General features: G+C 41.3%; 1 protein-coding gene across 4 annotated transcripts in view; it reads left to right on the forward strand.

The window, feature by feature from the left end:
• Positions 1–20,874, forward strand: part of DOCK4 (dedicator of cytokinesis 4) — a 479,778-nt gene that overhangs the window by 429,852 nt on the left and 29,052 nt on the right. For all 4 annotated transcript variants that reach the window (XM_059885863.1, XM_059885865.1, XM_059885864.1 and 1 more), the window contains 5 exons: positions 1,924–2,010; positions 3,872–3,976; positions 12,649–12,790; positions 14,387–14,553; positions 18,024–18,110. In XM_059885863.1, coding sequence (XP_059741846.1) covers positions 1,924–2,010; positions 3,872–3,976; positions 12,649–12,790; positions 14,387–14,553; positions 18,024–18,110 — 588 coding nt within the window. The remainder of the gene's footprint in view (positions 1–1,923; positions 2,011–3,871; positions 3,977–12,648; positions 12,791–14,386; positions 14,554–18,023; positions 18,111–20,874) is intronic.

Raw genomic sequence — 20,874 nt, forward strand, 5'->3', positions numbered from 1 at the left:
TTATTAACTGAAAAACCTCTATCACACCTCCCCTACCTCCCCAAATTGGCACATAGTAATCTGTCCCAGTCCACTTTTTCTAAGGTGAAATAAATGAAACTAAATTTATTTACAGAATTTTATGACATCCCGTCATATACTCAGAGTTGCCATGGGGTGTTGAAAACCTCCCTGAGCTAATAAAGCAATTCAGCATGTCACCTCCCTGCCACCTGCTCCCTCTTCAGGGGTTTGCAATGCTCTTGAAAAAAAACGTGAATCTGACCCCAGTTGATTTGAACACTTGGATGCTTTGGTGATACATGTCTTAGATTTAAATATATCTTTCAAAGTTCCAAGGTTAAACAGGAAATGAAAATACACCCAGTGGCTGTCATTCTTTTATAAAACATAATTGGGTACTCCTAAAAATTTGATGCAAAGGAATTGCTTCTTTCCTATCCTCTTCTATTATTTATCTAACTACACTGACATACCGTTCATTACGTTAATAGCAAAGAAATGCCTCTGTGTCCTCCTGCAGTAAACTTTCCACCTGTAAGATAAGCTGTTACAGAACCTCTCTTGGCCCATTCCCAGGAGTCTGTGCTTTATGAGGACTCGGAGACTATGGCCCATGGGTCAAACAGTTCACTGCCTGTTTCAGTTCAGCCCACAAACTAAGACTCACTTTTACATTTTTAAATGCTGAAAAGAACTAAAAAGAAGAATGGTATTTGGCCTGTGAAAATTATATGAAATTCATATTTCAGTTGTCAATAAAGTTTTATTGTAACACAGCCAAGCTCATGCGTGTCTGCGGATGTTTTCATAGTTTAATGGCAGTGGTGACAAAGGTTGTATGGCCCACAACACCTAAAGCATTTACTGTTTGGTGGGAAAATTTGCAGACACCTGAGCTAGATCAAAGAAGTTTTACATTTCTGCTGAGAGTAACCAGCTGGCTTAGACCCTTGGAGTTTACAAGTATGCTTGGGCCAACAAGGAATCCACTGAGCCAGCTGTGGATAATTGGACCTTAGGGGTCAGTGGCAGTTCCGCATATCCCAGCCCCGAGGGGCTGCTCATCCATCTCCTTGGCCATTGTGGAATTGCAGTTATTTCAGCATGATCGTTTTGTCTATTTTTTAACTATAAATTATTACTTTATTTTTTTTTCATTTTATTGAAGTGTAGTGATTTACAATGTTGTGTTAATTTCTTCTGTGCAGCGAAGTGACTCATCTATACATATATATGTTCTTTTTCATGTTCTTGTCCATTTCAGTTTGTCACAGGATATCAGATATAGTTCCCTGTGTCACACAATAGGACCTTGTGGTTTATTCATCCTATATGTACTAGTTTGCATCTGTTAATCCCAAACTCCCAATCCATCCATCCATTCCTTCCCCACCCCTGCTTGGCAACCACATGTTTTCCATGTCTGTGAGTATGTTTTTGTCTCATAGATGTGTTGATATGGGTTGTATTTTAGATTACATATAAAGTGATATCATATGGTGTTTGTCTTTCCTTGACTTACTTCACTTAGCGTGATAGTCTTTAGGTTCACCCATGTTGCTACAAATGGCATTATTTCATTCTTTTTGATGGTTGACTAATATTCTAATGTATATGTGTGTGTGTGTATACCACATCTTCAGGATAATAGTTTTGAGATGATACCAGGAAATGTTGTTTTTGCACCATATGTTAATGATTTGTAGGTTATCACTTTCAACTCTCTAAATATTTTAAATAATGAACTTGTTAATTACATGCTATTTTCATGCTTAAAATTGCAGTGGTACTATTAAGGGTAGGTTTTAAAGGTTAAGAAGTAAGGCTTGATTATCTGAGAATGGTCCCCTCTTGACCTCTGGGTGGAAATTAGTAAATGCCATGAGATTCTTAACATTTATGTTATTCATTTGTCCACAGTGTTGGGAGAATGGCATCATCTTGTGCCGGAAGATTGCAGAGCAGTACGAGAGTTACTATGATTACAGAAACCTGAGCAAGATGAGGGTAAGGTACCTGCATGCATCCTAATCAGGTTATGGAATCCTTTTTTAGATTAACTTCCCCACATGGTGCTAGGAAGTCAACTTTGTGATCGTCTTGATATGTCTTGTAGAAAGCTTTTGAAAGATACCTTTCCTCTGAAGCATACTCCTCTATTTATCCAGAGAAATAGCATGTTGACCTGTGTGATGCTTTTGATTAATATGCAAAACGTAAGCTGTTGATCTGTTCTAAACACTACATCTGAAATATAGCATTTAACCCAGGATTAATACTTTTTGTTGGAAGAGCTTGTCACTCACACACAAATCTCAGTAATATTCCATTCTTAGTCCCATAATCTGTGCAGTAAAATAGGAGAAATGGCTAGCTGACGCATTTTGAAAGATTTAGGGGCTAACTTCTGAAGGTATCAAATATTTTTAGCTTCAGAAATGTTTTTATTTGCTAAAACTGAAACCAAGGTCTTAGTACCCAAGAGCTCAAGGAGTTTAATATTCTGTGTCCCTAAACCAAATCTTTTATATTGAGGTAGCCAAAAAGTTCGCTTGGGTTTTTGTGAAGCATCATACAAAAACCCAAATGAACTTTCGCCAATTCAATACCTTTTCTTCTTGAAGGTTCAAGCAAGTCCCTCTGGTACTCCATGTCCTTATTCTTGTTAGGTCAAACATTTTGTATCATCTTGTTACATTTAAGCTCTTCAGGGCTTCTAAAACAGGATCATCAGATTATATATACACATGCACATACATATATATTTTTAAAAATTATGATATTGCCTTTTCATTCCAAGGTAGTAATATAAGAGATAATACTCATAAACCTTTAACAACCCAGTATCCCTTATACCACAAATAACTTCTTCCTCTAGCAGGAGCCAGCCCTGTACTTTGGGTGTACTATTTCATGTCAGGAGTTCATCGATATTTCTCCTAACAGGAAAACCAAGGAGGAAAAGCCTTGTTTTAACTTCAACCCATCACGCTGGCTTTGGCAGGCACTGCAGTTTCATATAAAAATGTCCCTGTGCTACTCTTTGCATCCTGTCCCTGGAACAGAAGCGAGGTTACAGTGTTTACCTGTGAGGGCCCTTGGGTGCCATAGTCACTAAGATTTTTATAAACTCAAAGCTTTGCACTTCATGCCAAGTGCTCTTTTGGGTGCTGTTACTGGGGGTGGAGAAAGGGGAGATATTTTCAATTGCAATATTAGTCTTTCTCTGGAAACCCTGGGGATGATAATACCATGAATGGGAAACCATAATCTTTATGTACTTCATGCTTCCAACCTCATCAAAGACACACTTAACAGCCTTCAGCCCCCACAACACTTGCACTATGGGCCCCGTTTGGTTTGTTGGTTTATCCCCGTTCAACCTGTACAAGGTTACATCTTCCAGATGTCCTGAATTACCATGACCTAGGAGAACTGAATGCTCAGGTGAGTACAAGAATTCTCCAGAAAGATTTTGCCTCTAAGAGTTCATGTTAATTTTTATTGTGAAGAAAATATTTTGATAGACTATGTGCATAGAAATCATTTCCTCTGGTGAGAACATGTAGTAATATACTCGATCCTTTAAAGCAGAGGTCAGGAAACTGAAGCCTATGGACCTCAAAGAATTGAGTAGTTATGACAGGGATTAGGTGACTTGTAAGGTCTGAAATATTTATTGTCTGGCCATTTACAGAGTAAGTTTGCTGATCTCTGCCTTAAAGCATAGAAAAGGAGTCAAATGTCTTTTCTGCAAAAGGAACTAAAGCGACGTTCTCTTTTTTTATAGAAGAAATATCCTCTTCTATAAAGTGGTGGAGCTAAAAGATGAGATAACATGATTAAAATGCCCCCTGTTCTTTGCTAGATGATGGAGGCCTCTTTGTATGACAAAATTATGGACCAGCAACGTCTTGAACCAGAGTTCTTCCGAGTTGGATTTTATGGGAAAAAGTTTCCATTTTTCTTAAGAGTAAGTAATATACTACTTGATTTGCTTTCATGCTTCCAATATAGATACCCCAATCAAGCAAACTAAGATACGAATGACATATTTTCCTTTTAAGGCAGGTAATAACATCATGAGATTCTCTTTTAACTTTAGTTTGCAAACATCATACTCATATAGAATGCCTTGTTTTGAATAATTTCCCAAGTTTTCAAACAATCAGTTGAATTTTTTCTTCCTACATTTCAAAGCTTATTATATTTGAGGAGCAATCTTTGACAATTACAGTTGTTTCCCTTGTATAATTGGTAGCATTACTTCTGTTCAGCCTGCAATTTCCATAGAGTGAGTCTCAGAGAAAAATGGCGGGCGCTATAGGGCCTGGGAGTTGCAGACCGCAGAAAACACGACAGTTTCACATCTTGTGGAAACTCTGCCTCCAGGCTCCAGAGGACCATTGTTTGTCCTACCTGACTTTGAAAAGACAAATGCCACCCAGCAAAGACATTCAACTTATTGCTAGTAGAAACTATTTCTACAAAGGGAAATTTTCGAGAAAGGTACCTACCAGATAATAAAATATTTGACTCCATTCTTACCATTGTTCTCATTTGGCCAAGTCTCTTATGTGCTGAAATAACTTACATAACATTTCAGTTTGTAACATCTCATTTATACTCGCCTAAAAGCTCCGCCAGTATGCTGGCTCAGACGGTAAAGCGTCTGCCTACAATGCGGGAGACCTGGGTTCGATCCCTGGGTTGGGAAGACCCCTGGAGAAGGAAATGGCAGTCCGTTCCAGGACTATTGCCTGGAAAATCCCATGGACAGAGGGGCCTGGGAGGCTACAGTCCATGGGGTCGCAAAGAGTTGGACACACTGAGCGACTTCACTTTCACTTTCAAAAGCATTGCTAAGGACAAGAATGCACCTTTTCCAGCAACTAAAGAGGAGTGACAGGAATAATTTGTAACATTGAGTGAATTCATTACAAACTTTCAATCTTAAATATCTTCCTTTAGCTGTTGGTCGGAGAAGGCAATGGCACCCCACTCCAGTACTCTTGCCTGGAAAATCCCATGGACAGAGGAGCCTAGAAGGCTGCAGTCCATGGGATTGCTGAGGGTTGGACACGACTGAGCGACTTCACTTTGACTTTTCACTTTCATGCATTGGAGAAGGAAATGGCAACCCACTCCAGTGTTCTTGCCTGGAGAATCCCAGGGACGGGGGAGCCTGGTGGGCTGCCATCTATGGGGTCACAGAGAGTCAGATAGGACTGAAGTGATTTAGCAGCAGTAGCAGCTGTTGCTACCTATGAATAGATACAGGAAGGGGGTACTTGAAGGAGGACAGAGAGGAGAAACATTTGACTTCATTGCTTCTTTAATAATCGTTAATGTATCTGCCTTTCAGAATGAAGATATATGTGTGTGTATGTGTGTGTGTATGTATGTATGTCAAAGATTCACTTAGTATCGCATAAAACAAATGCTCAAATAACAAATCAGTCATCTAACTGATTGAAATAACCATGAATTTGGGTACTACAGACCTAGGTATAAAATCTCTTTGCTGGGTTAAGGAGGATCCACATACATTGTCGGCTCTGCAGATGGACCTGCCTGCAGACAGAGGAAAGCTTGATTCCAAATCAAAACTAGTGGCAAATTCAGAACACTTGCTGAATTTGAAAGACTGTGTCTTGAAAGTGGACACACTGGTCCTGGGCTGTCATCAGCCACCTCCTGCAGAGTGCAGGGTCTGGGTCCAAGTTCTGAGGGGAAGGAGGGACATTCTGGAGCTGTGAGCAGCGCAGAGAGCTGGAGACCCCACAATAGGGCCCAGACATGATTCTCATGCTGCAGACCACCCCTTCCTCTCTTGGCTCAAAATAATGCAATGATTCTGTTTTATGGAGTGGGCTACCTGATCCATTATGCACAGTAGATACAGTGCTTAGGGACCATAATATTCTTAGATGGTTCATAAAACTGTTTGCTTTTAAAAATCAGAAGAAAACAGTGAACTTTCAGGTTAAAATACATATTTTAACATATGTTAAACATATTTTAACATATGTTAACATATTTTAAAATGTTAAAATACATATTATAGTGTATATTATGGGTGTGAGTGCACACTGTCATGCCCGATTGTTTGCGACCCCATGGACTGTAGCCTGCCAGTCTCCTCTGTCCATGGAATTTTTCAGACAAGAATACTGGAGTAGGTTGCCATATCCTCCTCCAGGAGATCTTCTCAACCCAGGGATTGAACCTGCATCTCCTGCATTGCAGACAGATTCTTTATCTGTTGAGCCATCAGGGAATCCCATAGTGTATACTCTACACTAGATTGTTATTTAATTGTGTATATTGTACATTAGGTTATTATTGATATTATTTGTCTTTATACCAAATGAGTCATACAGTATGATTTTTAATATTTTTAATAGAGAAAGCAGCCCATAAAAGTTGTATTGTAGCCCTGATCAAATTCTGAATTCAGCTAACAAGTGTATTATAAAGTACCCTAGAACTCTATCACGTATGTGTGATTAGTGGTAATTAAAAGTGTAAAGATTTTTAAAAGTCAGAAGTAGTTTAGGAGCCATATTTTTAAAGGAAATTTGGCAAATTAGGAGATGTATCAGCTAATAAAATGAATTTTGTTAATCTATCAATTGGAATAGACCAATAAATATATCATCTTTTGAAAACAGCTTTTCTAGAAATAAATGGCATTTCCTTCTAAATGAAAGAGAAGCGTCACCCTCTATTGGTTTCTAAATGGCACTGCACCCTTTGGAATCACAGGACTAGACTTTTTAAGAGATCAGGTTCTATCTAGTCTGTTCTTTGATTTAAAAACAAATATCAACTTTAAAAATTTCCTTTCACTGTGTGATCAATTTCCAGAGAATTTTTATTTTATTTTTTATTTTTTTTTATTTTTTATTTTTTTTTATAATTTTAAAATTAACCTCCTCCCTCCTCCCTCCCCATACCATCCCTCTGGGTCGTCCCAGTTCACCAGCCCCAAGCATAAAGCTCAAATAAATTGATATGTTTGTGTTATTGAGGTAGCTTTTTTTACCCTTATGGAAAATGAGTTCTTTATCGACAGTGTTTAAATGCATAAAATATCTTTGAATAGTGATTTGTCTGAGGAGGATGATTGAGGTCAAGAATGGGAAAGATATTTACTTTTTATTCTATGCTTATACTATTTGGGAATTTTTTATCCCATAGGTATATATTTCCTTTTTAAAGAAAGACAATTTTAAAAATTAACTATTAACAAATTGTTGTTCAGTCACTAAGTCCTGTCCAACTGTTTGTGACCCCATGGACTGCAGCATGCTATGCTTCCCTGTCCTTCACCAACTCCTGAAGTTTGTTCAAACCCATGTCTGTTGAGTCAGTGATGTCATACAACCATCTCATTGTCTGTTGCCCCCTTCTCCTCTTGACCTCAATCTTTCCCAGCATCCAGAGCTACACAAAGACATGTACATGAGTATGCACAGCAGCATTATGCACAATTGCCTAAAAGTCCAAATGCCCATCTACTGATGAATGGATACACAAAACATGGCATAGCTATACAATAGAATATTCAGCAATAAGAAGGGAATGAAGTACTGATAAGGCTACAAAATGAGTGAAGCTTGATAATATTATGTTAAGTGAAAGAAGCCAGTTACAAACAGCCACATGTTATGTAATTCCATTTATATGAAATGTCCAGAATAGGTAAATCCATGGAAACCGAAAGTAGATTAGCCAGGTGCCAAGGGGAGGGGGAGCTGGGGAGTGACTGCTAATGGGTACAAATTTCTTTTTGCAGTAATGAAAATAATCTGAAATTATATAATGCTGATAGTTGCACAACTCTGTGAATATACCAAAAACAACTGAATTGCATACTATAAAAGGGTAAATTTTATGGCTTGTGAACTATATCTCAAAACTATGGTTTTAAAAAATAATTGATGGAAAGAAAGCTTATCTCCTTTTTATTTCTCCATAACTCAAATATTAGTCCCCAAATTTGTGTTTATTCCAAAATTATTTCTTACTACCTTTGAATGACCTTACACTTAGAGGCATTCCCCTAATTTTACAAACTGTTGTGACATATGAGCATTGCTTTAGAACTGTTTCAGTTTTCAGATACTTATTTGGGGACTTCAGTAATATGCAAGAAGATATGTATTATTTTATCAAGGAAATTTATATTTAAATTTTTTAATTTTATATTGAGTATAGTTGATTTACAATGTTGTGTTAGTTTCAGGTATACAACAAAGCAACTCAGTTACATGTATACATGTATCTGTGGCTCAGATCATGAACTCCTTATTGCCAAATTCAGACTTAAATTGAAGAAAGTAAGGAAAAACCACTAGACCATTCAGGTATGACCTAAATCAAATCCCTTATGGTTATACAATGGAAGTGAGAAATAGATTCAAGGGATTAGATCTGATAGACAGAGTGCTTGAAGAACTATGGACAGAGGTTCGTGACATTGTACAGGAGGCAGTGATCAAGACCATCCCCAAGAAAAAGAAATGCAAAAAGGCAAGATGGTTGTCTGAGGAGGCCTTACAAATAGCTGAGAAAAGAAGAGAAGTGAAAGGCAAAGGAGAAAAGGAAAGATATACCCATTTGAATGCAGAGTTTCAAAGAATAGCAAGGAGAGAGAAGAAAGCCTTCCTCAGTGATCAGTGCAAAGAAATAGAGGAAAACAATGGAATGTGAAAGACTAGAGATCTCTTTACACCACTCCAGTACTCTTGCCTGGAAAATCCCATGGACAGAGGAGCCTGGTAGGCTGTAGTCCATGGGGTCGCTAAGAGTCGGACACGACTGAGTGACTTCACTTTTACTTTTTACTTTCATGCATTAGAGAAGGAAATGGCAACCCACTCCAGTGTTCTTGCCTGGAGAATCCCAGGGACGGCAGAGCCTAGTGGGCTGCCCGTCTATGGGGTCGCACAGAGTCAGACACGACTGAAGTGACTTAGCAGCAGCAGCAGCAGAGATCTCTTCAAGAAAATTAGAGATACCAAGGGAATATTTCATGCAAAGATGGGCTAAATAAAGGAAAGAAATGGTATGGGCCTAACTGAAACAGAAGATATTAAGAAGAGGTGGCAAGAATACACAGAAGAACTATGCAAAAAAGATCTACACAAGCCAGATAATCACAATGATGTGATCACTCACCTATAGCCAGACATCCTGGAATGCAAAGTCAAGTGGGCATTAAGAAGCATCACTACAAACAAAACTAGTGGAGGTGATGGAATTCCAGTTGAGCTGTTTCAAATCCTGAAAGATGATGCTGTGAAAGTGTTGCACTCAATATGCCAGCAAATTTGGAAAACTCAGTGGTGGCCACAGGACTGGAAAAGGTCAGTTTTCATTCCAATCCCAAAGAAAGGCAATGCCAAAGAATGCTCAAACTACCACACAATTGCACTCATTTCACATGCTAGTAAAGTAATGTTCAAAATTCTCCAAGCCAGGCTTCAACAGTATGTGAACCATGAACATCCAGATGTTCAAGCTGGATTTAGAAAAGGCAGAGGAAGCAGAGATCAAATTGCCAACATCTGCTGGATCATCAAAAAAGCACAAGAGTTCCAGAAAAACATCTGCTGCTAAGTCACTTCAGTCATGTCCGACTCTGTGTGACCCCATAAATGGCAGAAAAACATCTACTTCTGCTTTATTGACTATGCCAAAGCCTTTGACTGTGTGGATCACAACAAACTGTGGAAAATTCTGAAAGAGATAGGAATACCAGACAACCTGACCTGCCTCTTGAGAAATCTGCATGCAGGTCAGGAAGCAACAGTTAGAACTAGACATGGAAAAACAGACTGGTTCCAAATAGGAAAAGGCGTACATCAAGGCTGTATATTGTCACCCTGCTTATTTAACTTCTATGCAGAGTACATCATGAGAAACGCTGGGCTGGAGGAAGCACAACTAGGAATCAAGATTGCTGGGAGAAATATCAATAACCTCAGATATGCAGATGACACCACCCTTATGGCAGAAAGTAAAGAACTAAAGAACCTCTTGATGAAAGTAAAACAAGGGAATCAAAAAGTTGACTTAAAACTCAGCATTCAGAAAACAAAGATCATGGCATCTGGTCCCATCACTTCATGGCAAATAGATGGGGAAACAATGGAAACAGTGACAGACTTTATTTTGGGGAGCTCCAAAATCACTGCAGATGGTGATTGCAGCCATGAAATTAAAAGATGCTTGCTCCTTGGAAGAAAAGCTATGGCTAACCTAGACAGCATATTAAAAAGCAGAGACTTTACTTTGCCAACAATCTGTCTAGTCAAAGCTATGGTTTTCCAGTAGTCATGTATGGATGAGGCTGGCAATCACAAGGCCTCTTTGGCCAGTCTTTCTCCGAGTTGGACTATAAAGAAAGCTAAGCACCAAAGAATTGATGCTTTTGAACTGTGGTGTTGGAGAAGACTCTTGAGAGTCTCTTGGACTGCAAGGAGATCCAACCAGTCCATCCTAAAGGAGATCAGTCCTGGGTGTTCATTGGAAGGACTGATGTTGAAGCTAAAACTCTAATACTTTGGCCACCTGATGTAAAGAGCTGACTGTTTTGAAAAGACCCTGAAATGGGTAAGATTGAAGGCGGGAGGAGAAGGAGACGACAGAGGATGAGATGTTGGATGGCATCACTGACTCAATGGACATGAGTTTGAGTAAACTCCGGGAGTTGGTGATGGACAGGGAGGCCTGGCGTGCTGCAGTCCATGGGGTCGCAAAGAGTCGGACATGACTGAGCAACTGAACTGAACTGATACATGTATCTATTCTTTTTTAGATTTTCTTCCCATATAGGTTATTACAGAATAGTGAGTAGAGTTCCCTTTGCTATACAGTAGGTCCTTGTTGAATATATTTTGAGCAAAATAAATAACAAAGCATCAGAAGGTATGACTTCAATCAAGAAATTTTAAATATAGGATTGTTTGTGGGGAGGGCAATCCTGATTCCTAAGGAGTCTGTCTTAGCTTGTGTTTCTCAGGGGTTTATTGGTTTATTGAGTGACTTGTGAGGCATTGTGGCAGGTTCTCAGAGCTCAGTTCTGCTGCTTGGTTCCTCTGCCTGCAGCTGCTTTTTCTCAGCTGCAACCCTGAGCCCCTTTCCCAGAGTGGTTTCTAACTTCCTCACTCTGGCCCAGAGTGCTTCCTCACTGCATTTGGTGCAATCACAGAAACCTCCCAGAGCTGAGAACTGCTGAGATCATTGGGCCTTAACTCCCCAGACCACGAAGCACTTTACTCCTTAAAGATCCTCAGGGCATCTTATCCCGCAATCTTTCTTGGTCTCTGTAGCTCTTAGGAGTTTTTCTACGTACCAGGCCATGTTCAGAACAGTGGGAGCTAAGGCCTTGGACTCAGACCTGAGCTTAAATCTCATACATGTGGACAATGTATGTAATGACCTTGATCCTCAGTTCCCAGCTACAAAATGGTGGTGGGGGACACCCTCTCAAGTGTCTTTGGGTTAAATAAGGTATGTGCTGGCTGTGCTTAACAATTATAATTTCATTATCATTAGACTATCATTAAACTTCCCTGGTGGCTCATGACAGTCAAGAATCCACCTGCACTGGATTTGGGTTCGATCCCTGGGCCAGGAATACCCCCTGGGAAGGGAATGGCTACCCATTTCTGTAGTCTCACCTAAAGAATTCCAGGTGAGAATACAGGAGGCTGGCGGGCTACAGTCCATGGGGTCACATAGAGTAGGACATGACTGAGTGACTAATACTTTCACTTTAAACTGTCAGGAACAGTTGTTCCATATCGATAACCAGATCGTGAAGGTACTTGTTGAGAAGGTCCCCATTCTGCCAGCTCTGTGGCCTCCATCAAGGATAACCTTCACCGTTTTTACCTGAATGAGAGAGTCCTAACTAACAGAATATTTACATGTATTGTAAAAACAAACCAGAAACAGACAAAAATTTGTCCAACATTTAGCAAGGCCTTAAAAGTCCCCAATGTTGGCTTTAGTCAGTTAACAGAGGTCCTGGCTACAGGACGCTGAGCAGAGTCAGGGGTGGCAGGGATGCTTGCAGCAGCAGCCCTGCTGAGAGCTGGCATGCAGGCGGCTTGGCCTTCCTCTCCATGGAAGGATCTAGGTGTGAAAGGGTTAAGACCGATCTCTGTGACCTTTATAGAAAGGATGCATAAAATGTATTTTTAGGGATTGTGCTTACTTTGCTTTCTTCCAAATTGAGAATTTGCCCACTTAACTTCGTTATACAGTTTTTAAAATACTCTGTAACATGTGTTCACTAACATTTGGAGGGAACACGGTTGCTTTGTTTTGTACTTTGGTGCTCTGAGAATCAGACACTCCTTTGCACCTCATGCAGGTGAACCTGGAAGAGTGAGGCATGCTGTGTAACTTACTAGAAGCAATAGAGAATGATGCTTCTGACCTTTGCCCTGTATTCTTAATATTCGTACAAATTCTCTAGACTGTTCCAGTGTGGGTTTTTTTGGTTATATTCTATTGATGTTGGGCCTATGCTTAGTTACTGCCAGTGTTGCATATTTTGGCTTCTCTCTGTAGTGATTGCACTCAATTACACAGTCCTAATGTTTCTTTTTCTGATTTTACCTCCAGAATAAAGAGTTTGTGTGTCGAGGGCATGACTACGAAAGACTGGAGGCCTTCCAGCAGAGAATGCTGAACGAGTTCCCCCACGCCATCGCCATGCAGCATGCCAACCAACCCGACGAGACCATCTTCCAGGCAGAAGCTCAGTGTATCCACACCTAGAAAGACCAGATTCTGACTAGGTCCTGCTGGCCTTTGGCTGCAGAGTGTTTCTGTGCAGGTGCTTCAGGCACTGGCCCCTTGTCAGTAGCCCTGTTCTCATTCTCCTTCTTTCTCATCATCTTAATTTTAGCTTCGCTCCTTCCAAACAGAATTATGCTAGATATTCTCATAATGTCAGTTGAAAAGAAACCCCTTAAGGATTCTGTTAAGAGAATTATTTTTTTCCTTTTAGTTGCAGCTTTTCTATATCTCAACCCTGCTTTAAAAGCTCCTTTTTAAGGATTTCCCCTAGAATAATTTTCCTCTGGCATCCCCTGTAGAAATGGGCTTCCCAGGTGGCTCAATGGTAAAGAATCCACCTGCCACTGCATGAGATGTGGGTTCAATCCCTGAATCGGGAAGATCCCCTGGAGAAAGAAATGACAACCCACTCAAGTATTCTTGCCCAGGGAATTCCATGGACCGAGGAGCCTATTGGGTTACAGTCCATGGGGTCTCAAAGAGTCAGATGCAACTGAGTATGCCCATGTGCGCACACGCACACACACACCCTGTAGAAACTACTTCAGTTCAAGGAAATGATAGCATTATGTTTACTGGCATATATCACTTACCCACTTTTCCCTTGATATTTTTATTCTGGATGAAAGGGAAGAGGAAGAGGTAGCCCTATATCTTTCAGGGACTCTTAACCATGGCATTCCGGATAGCATTTAACAATTGTCGTGTAATCGACACTCCCATTGTGCAAATATAAACAACTCAACTGAAATTACACAGGCATTAGAGACAAAGAAACTTCACTCCAGGACTCCTTTATGAATTGTTCTTTCTTCCTGAAATTGACAATCTTAAAGAAGATCAGAAATCCCCGCCTGAAAATTACGGATACTATTCCAAAGTAGAAACTTAAATGTACCAGAAGCAAGCAATTACTTAAGGGAAAAGATTTTGCTATCTTTCTTTGAATGAGAAGAAAAGATGGTAAATTTATAAGTAAATATAATACCTCTTTAATGTAGTTTTCAAAAATACCAACTATAACTAAACACTCTGCTTATGCAATACAAGGTTTGGGAGAGTGGATACCTCAAATGTGCGAAGGCTAGAGACAAGGAACATATGAGTTACTATCAGTACCAGTTGCTGTCTTTGATTGTATAGGTATTTATACATTATTTTACAAACACATTTTAAAAGGACCATACATGCACTAAAGATAAAAGATAAAAGCCTCATAAACAAGGGTTAAAATTAATACAATCCTTAGTACCTAGGATCCAAGCCATTCAAACCTACCCCCACTCCCCAAAAAAATCTATGATAAATGAATTCATAGGAAATAGAAATTTCAAACTGGTACTTTGTCAAAATGACCTATGTGAAGCTATTTTAAGGCTTGTAGTTTGAGAAGTGATTTGCTATGAACTGAGTTCTTGGTACCTTCTTGGCAGTTTTGACTTTACCCCAGTAGAAACACTCGCTTGTTCACCATCCCTTTCTTTCTGCCATAGCTCAGGTCAAGCCACATGCCCCAGGGAGTCTGCCAAATCAGGTTCCCTCCTTGACTCTTGAATTCTAGATTTGCAGATATACGCCGTGACTCCCATCCCAGAAAGCCAGGAGGTCCTTCAGAGAGAAGGTGTTCCAGACAACATCAAAAGTTTTTATAAAGTGAATCACATCTGGAAATTCCGCTACGACAGACCGTTTCACAAAGGCACAAAAGATAAAGAGAATGAATTCAAGGTACTGAGCAATTCTTATGATACATGGTTTCCTCAAATAGCTTTTTATATCAAGATGCTTGTTAAGTATTTACTCAAGACACAGGTGATAAAACCAAAAGGTGGTCTAATTATTCTTAAACTCTACCACTTATCAGGGTGACATGAGTTGTTTTCTAACCAAGCAGATTTCTTGGCCTGGGAATTCTGACTCATTGGGTCACAGAGGAGGCCCTGAAGTTTATGATGACTCTAATGGCAGTGGTCCTCTGTCCAGTTTTTGAGATCTCAGGGTTCAGCTCAGTCCTCCATTCATTCATGTTGAACCAACTGTGGGAACCTCAGGTATTTATTCTCAGATACGGGAGACTGGCATGAGTAAAGGATACTGAAGGAACAGGTGATTCTGAGATAGAACCACTGGGGAGGCTCCTGGCCCAGTGAGAGAGACCGTGCTATCTTCTGCTGCTTTTTCTCGATAGAATGATGTGTAACTCAGACATCTGAGAGGACCAACCATAGATTCTTTGCATGGGTTGAGTTTTCCATCCTCAGTTCTGATAAGCCTTGCTAGTTCTCTCTCAGCCAGAAAGAGCAAGGTTTCTCACAGCCTTACTGGGGGAAAGGGGTGAAATTGTTCCACAGATAAATTATAATCTGCCCTTTCCTTGATAACAGTGACAAAGTGAGACCATACAAACCCCCAGTATCTCCCTCCAAGCAAAAAAATGTAAAATGAATGTAGGATCCTGGGTGACTGGGCTTAGCTTCTTTCATCACAGTGAAGTGAAAGTCTCTCAGCATGTCTGACTCTTTGTGACCCCACGGAGTATACAGTCCATGGAATTCTCCAGGCCAGAATACTAGAGTGGGTAGTCTTTCCCTTCTCCAGGGGATCTTCCCAACCCAGGGATTGAACCCAGGTCTCCCACATTGCAGGTGGATTCTTTACCAGCTGAGCCACCAGGAAAACCCCAAAATACTGGAGTGGGTAGCCTATCCCTTCTCCAGGGGATCTTCCTGACCCCGGAATCGAACCGGGGTCTCCTGCATTGCAGGTGGATTCTTTACCAAGTGAGCTATCAGGGAAGCTGGGAAATGTTCTTCTAATGCTATCAGCTGTGATTGATGTGAACTCACTTGTCACTCCTGCCTAAGTTTCAGTCCCTGATGCTCCTCACAGTAACTCCGGAATCGCTCACAGCCAAGTGATCAGAGGGAAAGCTGGGTAGTTTTGCAGTGTTATGATGAGACCAAGCAAAGCACAGTCCTTTGGTCAAGGACATTGATGGGTTAAACATCAAGGCCAGGAAACCACTGGAAAATAACGCTATGATGTTACTGAAAAGGTCCATGACCATTTTCTAATCCCTCTGGATGATTTTTCTTTCTGCCTTCCAAAACTGATTAAAGATCATTAGTGTATAATATAGTTTTCATTGCAAGTTTCCAGTAGATAGAAAGTCCAAGGTCGCCCAGAATCAGGCAGGTGACTTGCTCAGAATGGCATTCTCAATGCCCCAGACCCTGCACTAGAATGCACATTTTCTGATGCCTTCTCCATTGCTTTTTCTGCAGCACCACATTTCCTTTTGGCCATCACTTTAAATATTTATCAATGGTGTAGCAACCCTCCTTAAAAAAAATAATAAATCTGGCTCCTTTTTCCTGTGCTCACAACCCTCAGCATCTGTCTCCAAACTGCCCTTCCAGAAGCCTCATCTCTGCTGCAGCCCACTCACCCACTCTATCAGCTCTGGCAGCACGGAGCCCTCCCTTCATCTCCTGCCATGCCCTTTCACAAGCCGCTTGCATCTCTGCTTCCTGCTGCCTGCACCGCCTCCCCCGCTCTCCGCCTGGCAAACTCCTACTCACTCTTCAAAATTCCGCTCACGTGTCACCTCCTCAGTGAAGCACAATCCTCCTCCCACAGGATGCCTTGTGTGCCTGCTTCCTCCTGTTTTCCCCCAGCACCTGGACTGTTCCTCTCTCTTCTCCCTGAGCCTTTCTTCTTTTTAAAACCTGTGCTGGGTCTTCATTGCCACTCAGGCTTTCCTCTAATTGCAGCAAGCTGGGCTACTCTCTAGTTGCGGTGCTCAGGCTTCTCATTGCGGTGGCTTCTCTTGTTGCAGAACACAGTCTAGAGCATGTGGGCTCAGTAGTTGGGGTTCCCCAGCTCTGGAACACAGGCTGAATCGTTGTCGCACACGTGATAAGTTGCTCCTCAGCATGTGGCATCTTCCCGGATCAGGGATCGAACCTATGTCTCCTGCATTGGCAGGCAGATTCTTTTCCACTGAGACGCCAGGGAAGCCCCCTCAGCCCTTCTTGATCTGCTTCACCCCTCGTCACCAGCAGAGTGCTCTGGCGTCCTGTCACAGGGCTGCTGCCATATTCATCTCATTAGATCTTGGCTGGCACAGAGAAATCCTTCGATTTGTTGTTGTTGTTGAATGGCAGAGTTTCAGGAACTTTGTCAGGTTTACTACACGTAGGAATACGCTTTGTTTAACCAGGAAACATGAGGCAGAAATGCAGAAGCCTGTTGACGAAAGAGAGACCCATTGTCAACAGCAGCTCTTACCAAAGGCACCTGTGATTTCACATGTCATGGAGGTGCTCATCCTGGCCAGAGGGAGGCCCAGCTCCAAGTACAGATCCTCCTGGATCACAGCAGTGCACATGGCACAGTAACTGTAGCCATGGGGGAGTCAGACATTCTAGTGCAGGGGTCCTGGGGCTGGCAGTACAGGTGATGAGAATGTAGCTTTGAGCAGGTCACATGCCCCTTGGGCTTCCCTGGTAGCTCAGCTGGTAAAGAATCTGCCTGTAATGCAGGAGACCCTGGTTCGATTTGTGGGTCAGGAAAATCCCCTGGAAAATAGGCTACCCACTTCAGTATTCTTGCCTGGAGAATCCCCGTGGACAGAGGTGCCTGATGGGCTACAGCCCATAGGGTCACAAGGAGTCAGACAAGACTAAGCACAGTACACATGCCTTTTGGAGGGCTAATGTCTTTCATCTTTAATACAGAAAGATTAGGCTATGAGATTCCTAAAGCCCTTTCCTTCTTGAGGATTCTGTCTAACCTCATGATGATTAGCTTGATACTATATTCCATTCCAAGGAAAAATGGCTAGACCCCCTTGAGGAGTGGAGAAACTTTAAATTAGAAATTTAGAGAAAAAGGAAAGAATGTGATGACTTGTTTTTACATTTTTAAGATTATTGTCTGAAGTATATCATGTATTCTGCACAGAAAAAAGTTTCAGATTATATACAATGAAATTAACGTAAGCTTCAGCATGTCTTACTGAGATAGCTTCCTGAGTGCAAGGAGATTGCTGAAGCACTGGAATGAATACTAAAGAAAAGCTGACAAAGACTGAAAACTTGGTAAAATTGAATGGCAAACATTAGTCATTGCTTAGTAACTGGAAAGAAGGTAACTTGGGAACTTGGTAACAAATTAATTTGTTTTGTATTTCATAGAGTCTCTGGGTGGAAAGAACATCACTATACTTGGTGCAGAGTTTACCTGGAATCTCCCGCTGGTTTGAAGTGGAGAAGCGTGAAGTGGTAAGGATCAGAGCTTACTCTCAAGTATTGATACTTGCTCAGCACAGTTGTTCACCTGGAGTCAGGCCATGTATTCACTGCTTCTGCTTTGGACTCCAAGTCCCTGGAAACATTCCTAGTAATTTAGTGAAGTTTGTGATGTTGACTGCTATGATGAAAGCTGGAAAGGGACCCATTGGCCTAGCCCAGCCAGCCCGAGTGATCCCTCCAAAATAGCTCTGAATGCAGCCTGTCAACGCCTCAGGCCCTTGAGTTAGAGAAACTGGAATTCCAGCTCCCCTAACCAATCTAGCTATGAGACCTTCACTGTTTATCTTCAGTGGAAGAAAGTTATCTACATTATCTTATTTGATCACCATGTCAAAGCTACAAGGTATGTATTCATTTTTGTTTTGTTATTTGCATTTCTTTATTTTTAGATTTCACATGTAAGTGATAACAAAGAGTGTTTATCTTTCTTTGACTTATTTCACTAAGTATAATACCCTCTAGGTTCATCTACATTGTTGCAAATAATACGACTTAATTCTTTTCTATGGCTGAGTAATATTCCATTGTGTGTATGTGTGCGTATATATACGCAATTATATACCTCACCTCTATCTTCTCTATCCATTTATCTGTGGATGGGCACTTGGGTTGTTTGCATATCTTGGCTATTGTACAGAATGCTGCTACGAACATTGAGGTGCGTGTATCTTTTTGAATTAGTATTTTCTTTTTTTTTCACCATATAGCCAGGAATAGGATTGCTGGATTACATGGTAATTCTGTTTTTAGTTTTTTGAGGCACTTCCATCCTATTTTCTAAGGTGACTGAACCAATTTACATTCCCACCAACAGTGTGCTGTGGTTTTCATTTCTCCATGTCCAAGGTACATATTCTTACCCTTCTTTTCACAAGTTTTGACAAGAGGTTAAAAGCCTTTGCCACAGATCCCGTAGCAAGATACTAAAAAAGGATAAACTCAAACCCAGATTTTTCTGACTCCAAAGCTAGGTATATTTTTTTCTTCTTGCCTTATAAGCAGTGTGAGGCCAGTGTCAAGCCAAGCACAGTATCTGAAACACAGTAGGTCCATGCTGTAACAGTTCACAGCAGAAGGATGCCACTGTGCTGTTCTCCCTGAGCACCAGTGGAGCGATCAGTGGGTGTCATTGAGAATGTGGAAATCACAGCAACCAAAGAGCAGTTCAGTTCAGCTCAGTCGCTCAGTCGTGTCTGACTCCTTGTGACCCCGTGGACTGCAGCATGCCAGGCCTCCCTGTCCATCACCAATTCCCAGAATTTACTCAAACTCACATCCGTTGAGTCGGTGATGCGTCCAAACATCTCATCCTCTGTGTCCCCTTCTTCTCCCACCTTCAATCTTTCTGAGCATCAGGGTCTTTTCTAATGAGTCACTTCTTCCCATCAGGTGGCCAAACTACTGGAATTTCAGCTTTAACATCAGTCCTTCCAATGAATATTCAGGACTGATTTCCTTTAGGAGGGACTGGTTGGATCTCCTTGCAGAACCGAAGAGCCTTCGATTGTAAAACATTCCCCCTGCTGTGGGAAGGGAGAGAGCATTTGTGGAAGGCAGCCATGTCTGGAGTGAGAACCCCTCCCCAACAGTTATCAAGGCCCCAGCCCCTTGCTGTCAGCCACAGACCTATGCCCCCAAGAATCCCCCCTCCCACCCCTGGCATATCCATTATGTCAGGGGCCAGCCCTTTGCCACAGTCCTGATGGAAAAATGTGCCAATTGTGAAGATGTAATGTAGCCCCTTCCTTTTTTAGGTAACAAGCCCAAGCTGTCAGTGAATCCGTAAGAGCAGATCCCACCCAAATTGTCTTCCAAGAATGGCTTGTCCTACCTGCAGTCTCTAAGCATTGAAATGACCCTCAGTTTATTCTGTTCAATCACGCTAGGGGTTTAATGGCATTTTCATTTTGCAAGGCTAAAAAATTCATACAGCTCTCTTAACAAACTGCACTCCATTCAGCAGATTACACCAGTGTGGGTATGTTCTTGTCAAGTCTGAATCAGAGGTCCACAGAGTTGGTCGCTTCCGTGATGGACCCTGTGGCCTCCTGTGGAAGAGGCTGCTGAGTTCATTGCTCAGAAAGTCTTAATGTTTTGCTTCCTGCTGAATGGCATGGGCCCAAACCACAGGAATGTTCTTAGTCATCCTTGCTGTATTAATGATTCAGAGAGCCTTGCCAGCTACTTACTACCCAGAGAGGTAAATTCTGTGAAGTCTTACCAGTGTTCCTAACCTTAGAAATATTATACACACACTCACACAGCCTGCTAATAAAAAGCAGCATGCTGATAGTGATTAAGGGAGAGTTACTAAACACAGCCTTTCAAACAGCAGCTGCCTACTTTATTAGAATATGCAATCTTAGACTCTGTCAAACAGAACAAATCCAACTGGGCTGTTTTGTTCCTGAACACAGCCCACTTCTGACAACCTCGTGTCTTTCTCTTATTCCCGCTGCCTGGCATATCCCCACCTTCTATTAGTGTTGTTGATTTCCTGCTTTAATTGCCAGTGAGAAGGTCCTGATGATGGGGGCACTCAAGACATATGTGCCACAGTGAGTTAAAATTCCTTTTGGACCTTACCAAACTCTAAAAGATTCTGAATACCAAAAGATGTGTTTATAAGTTTGGCTCCAAAATTCAGTTAATATACCTAACCCAATCTAAGACCATTTATGATCTTTATCTCACTTAGTATGACTACTCATATACTTTACTACAGAAATATTAA

The sequence above is a fragment of the Bos taurus genome, chromosome 4, assembly GCF_002263795.3.
Source record: "Bos taurus isolate L1 Dominette 01449 registration number 42190680 breed Hereford chromosome 4, ARS-UCD2.0, whole genome shotgun sequence".
NCBI classification, from domain to species: Eukaryota; Metazoa; Chordata; class Mammalia; order Artiodactyla; family Bovidae; genus Bos; species Bos taurus.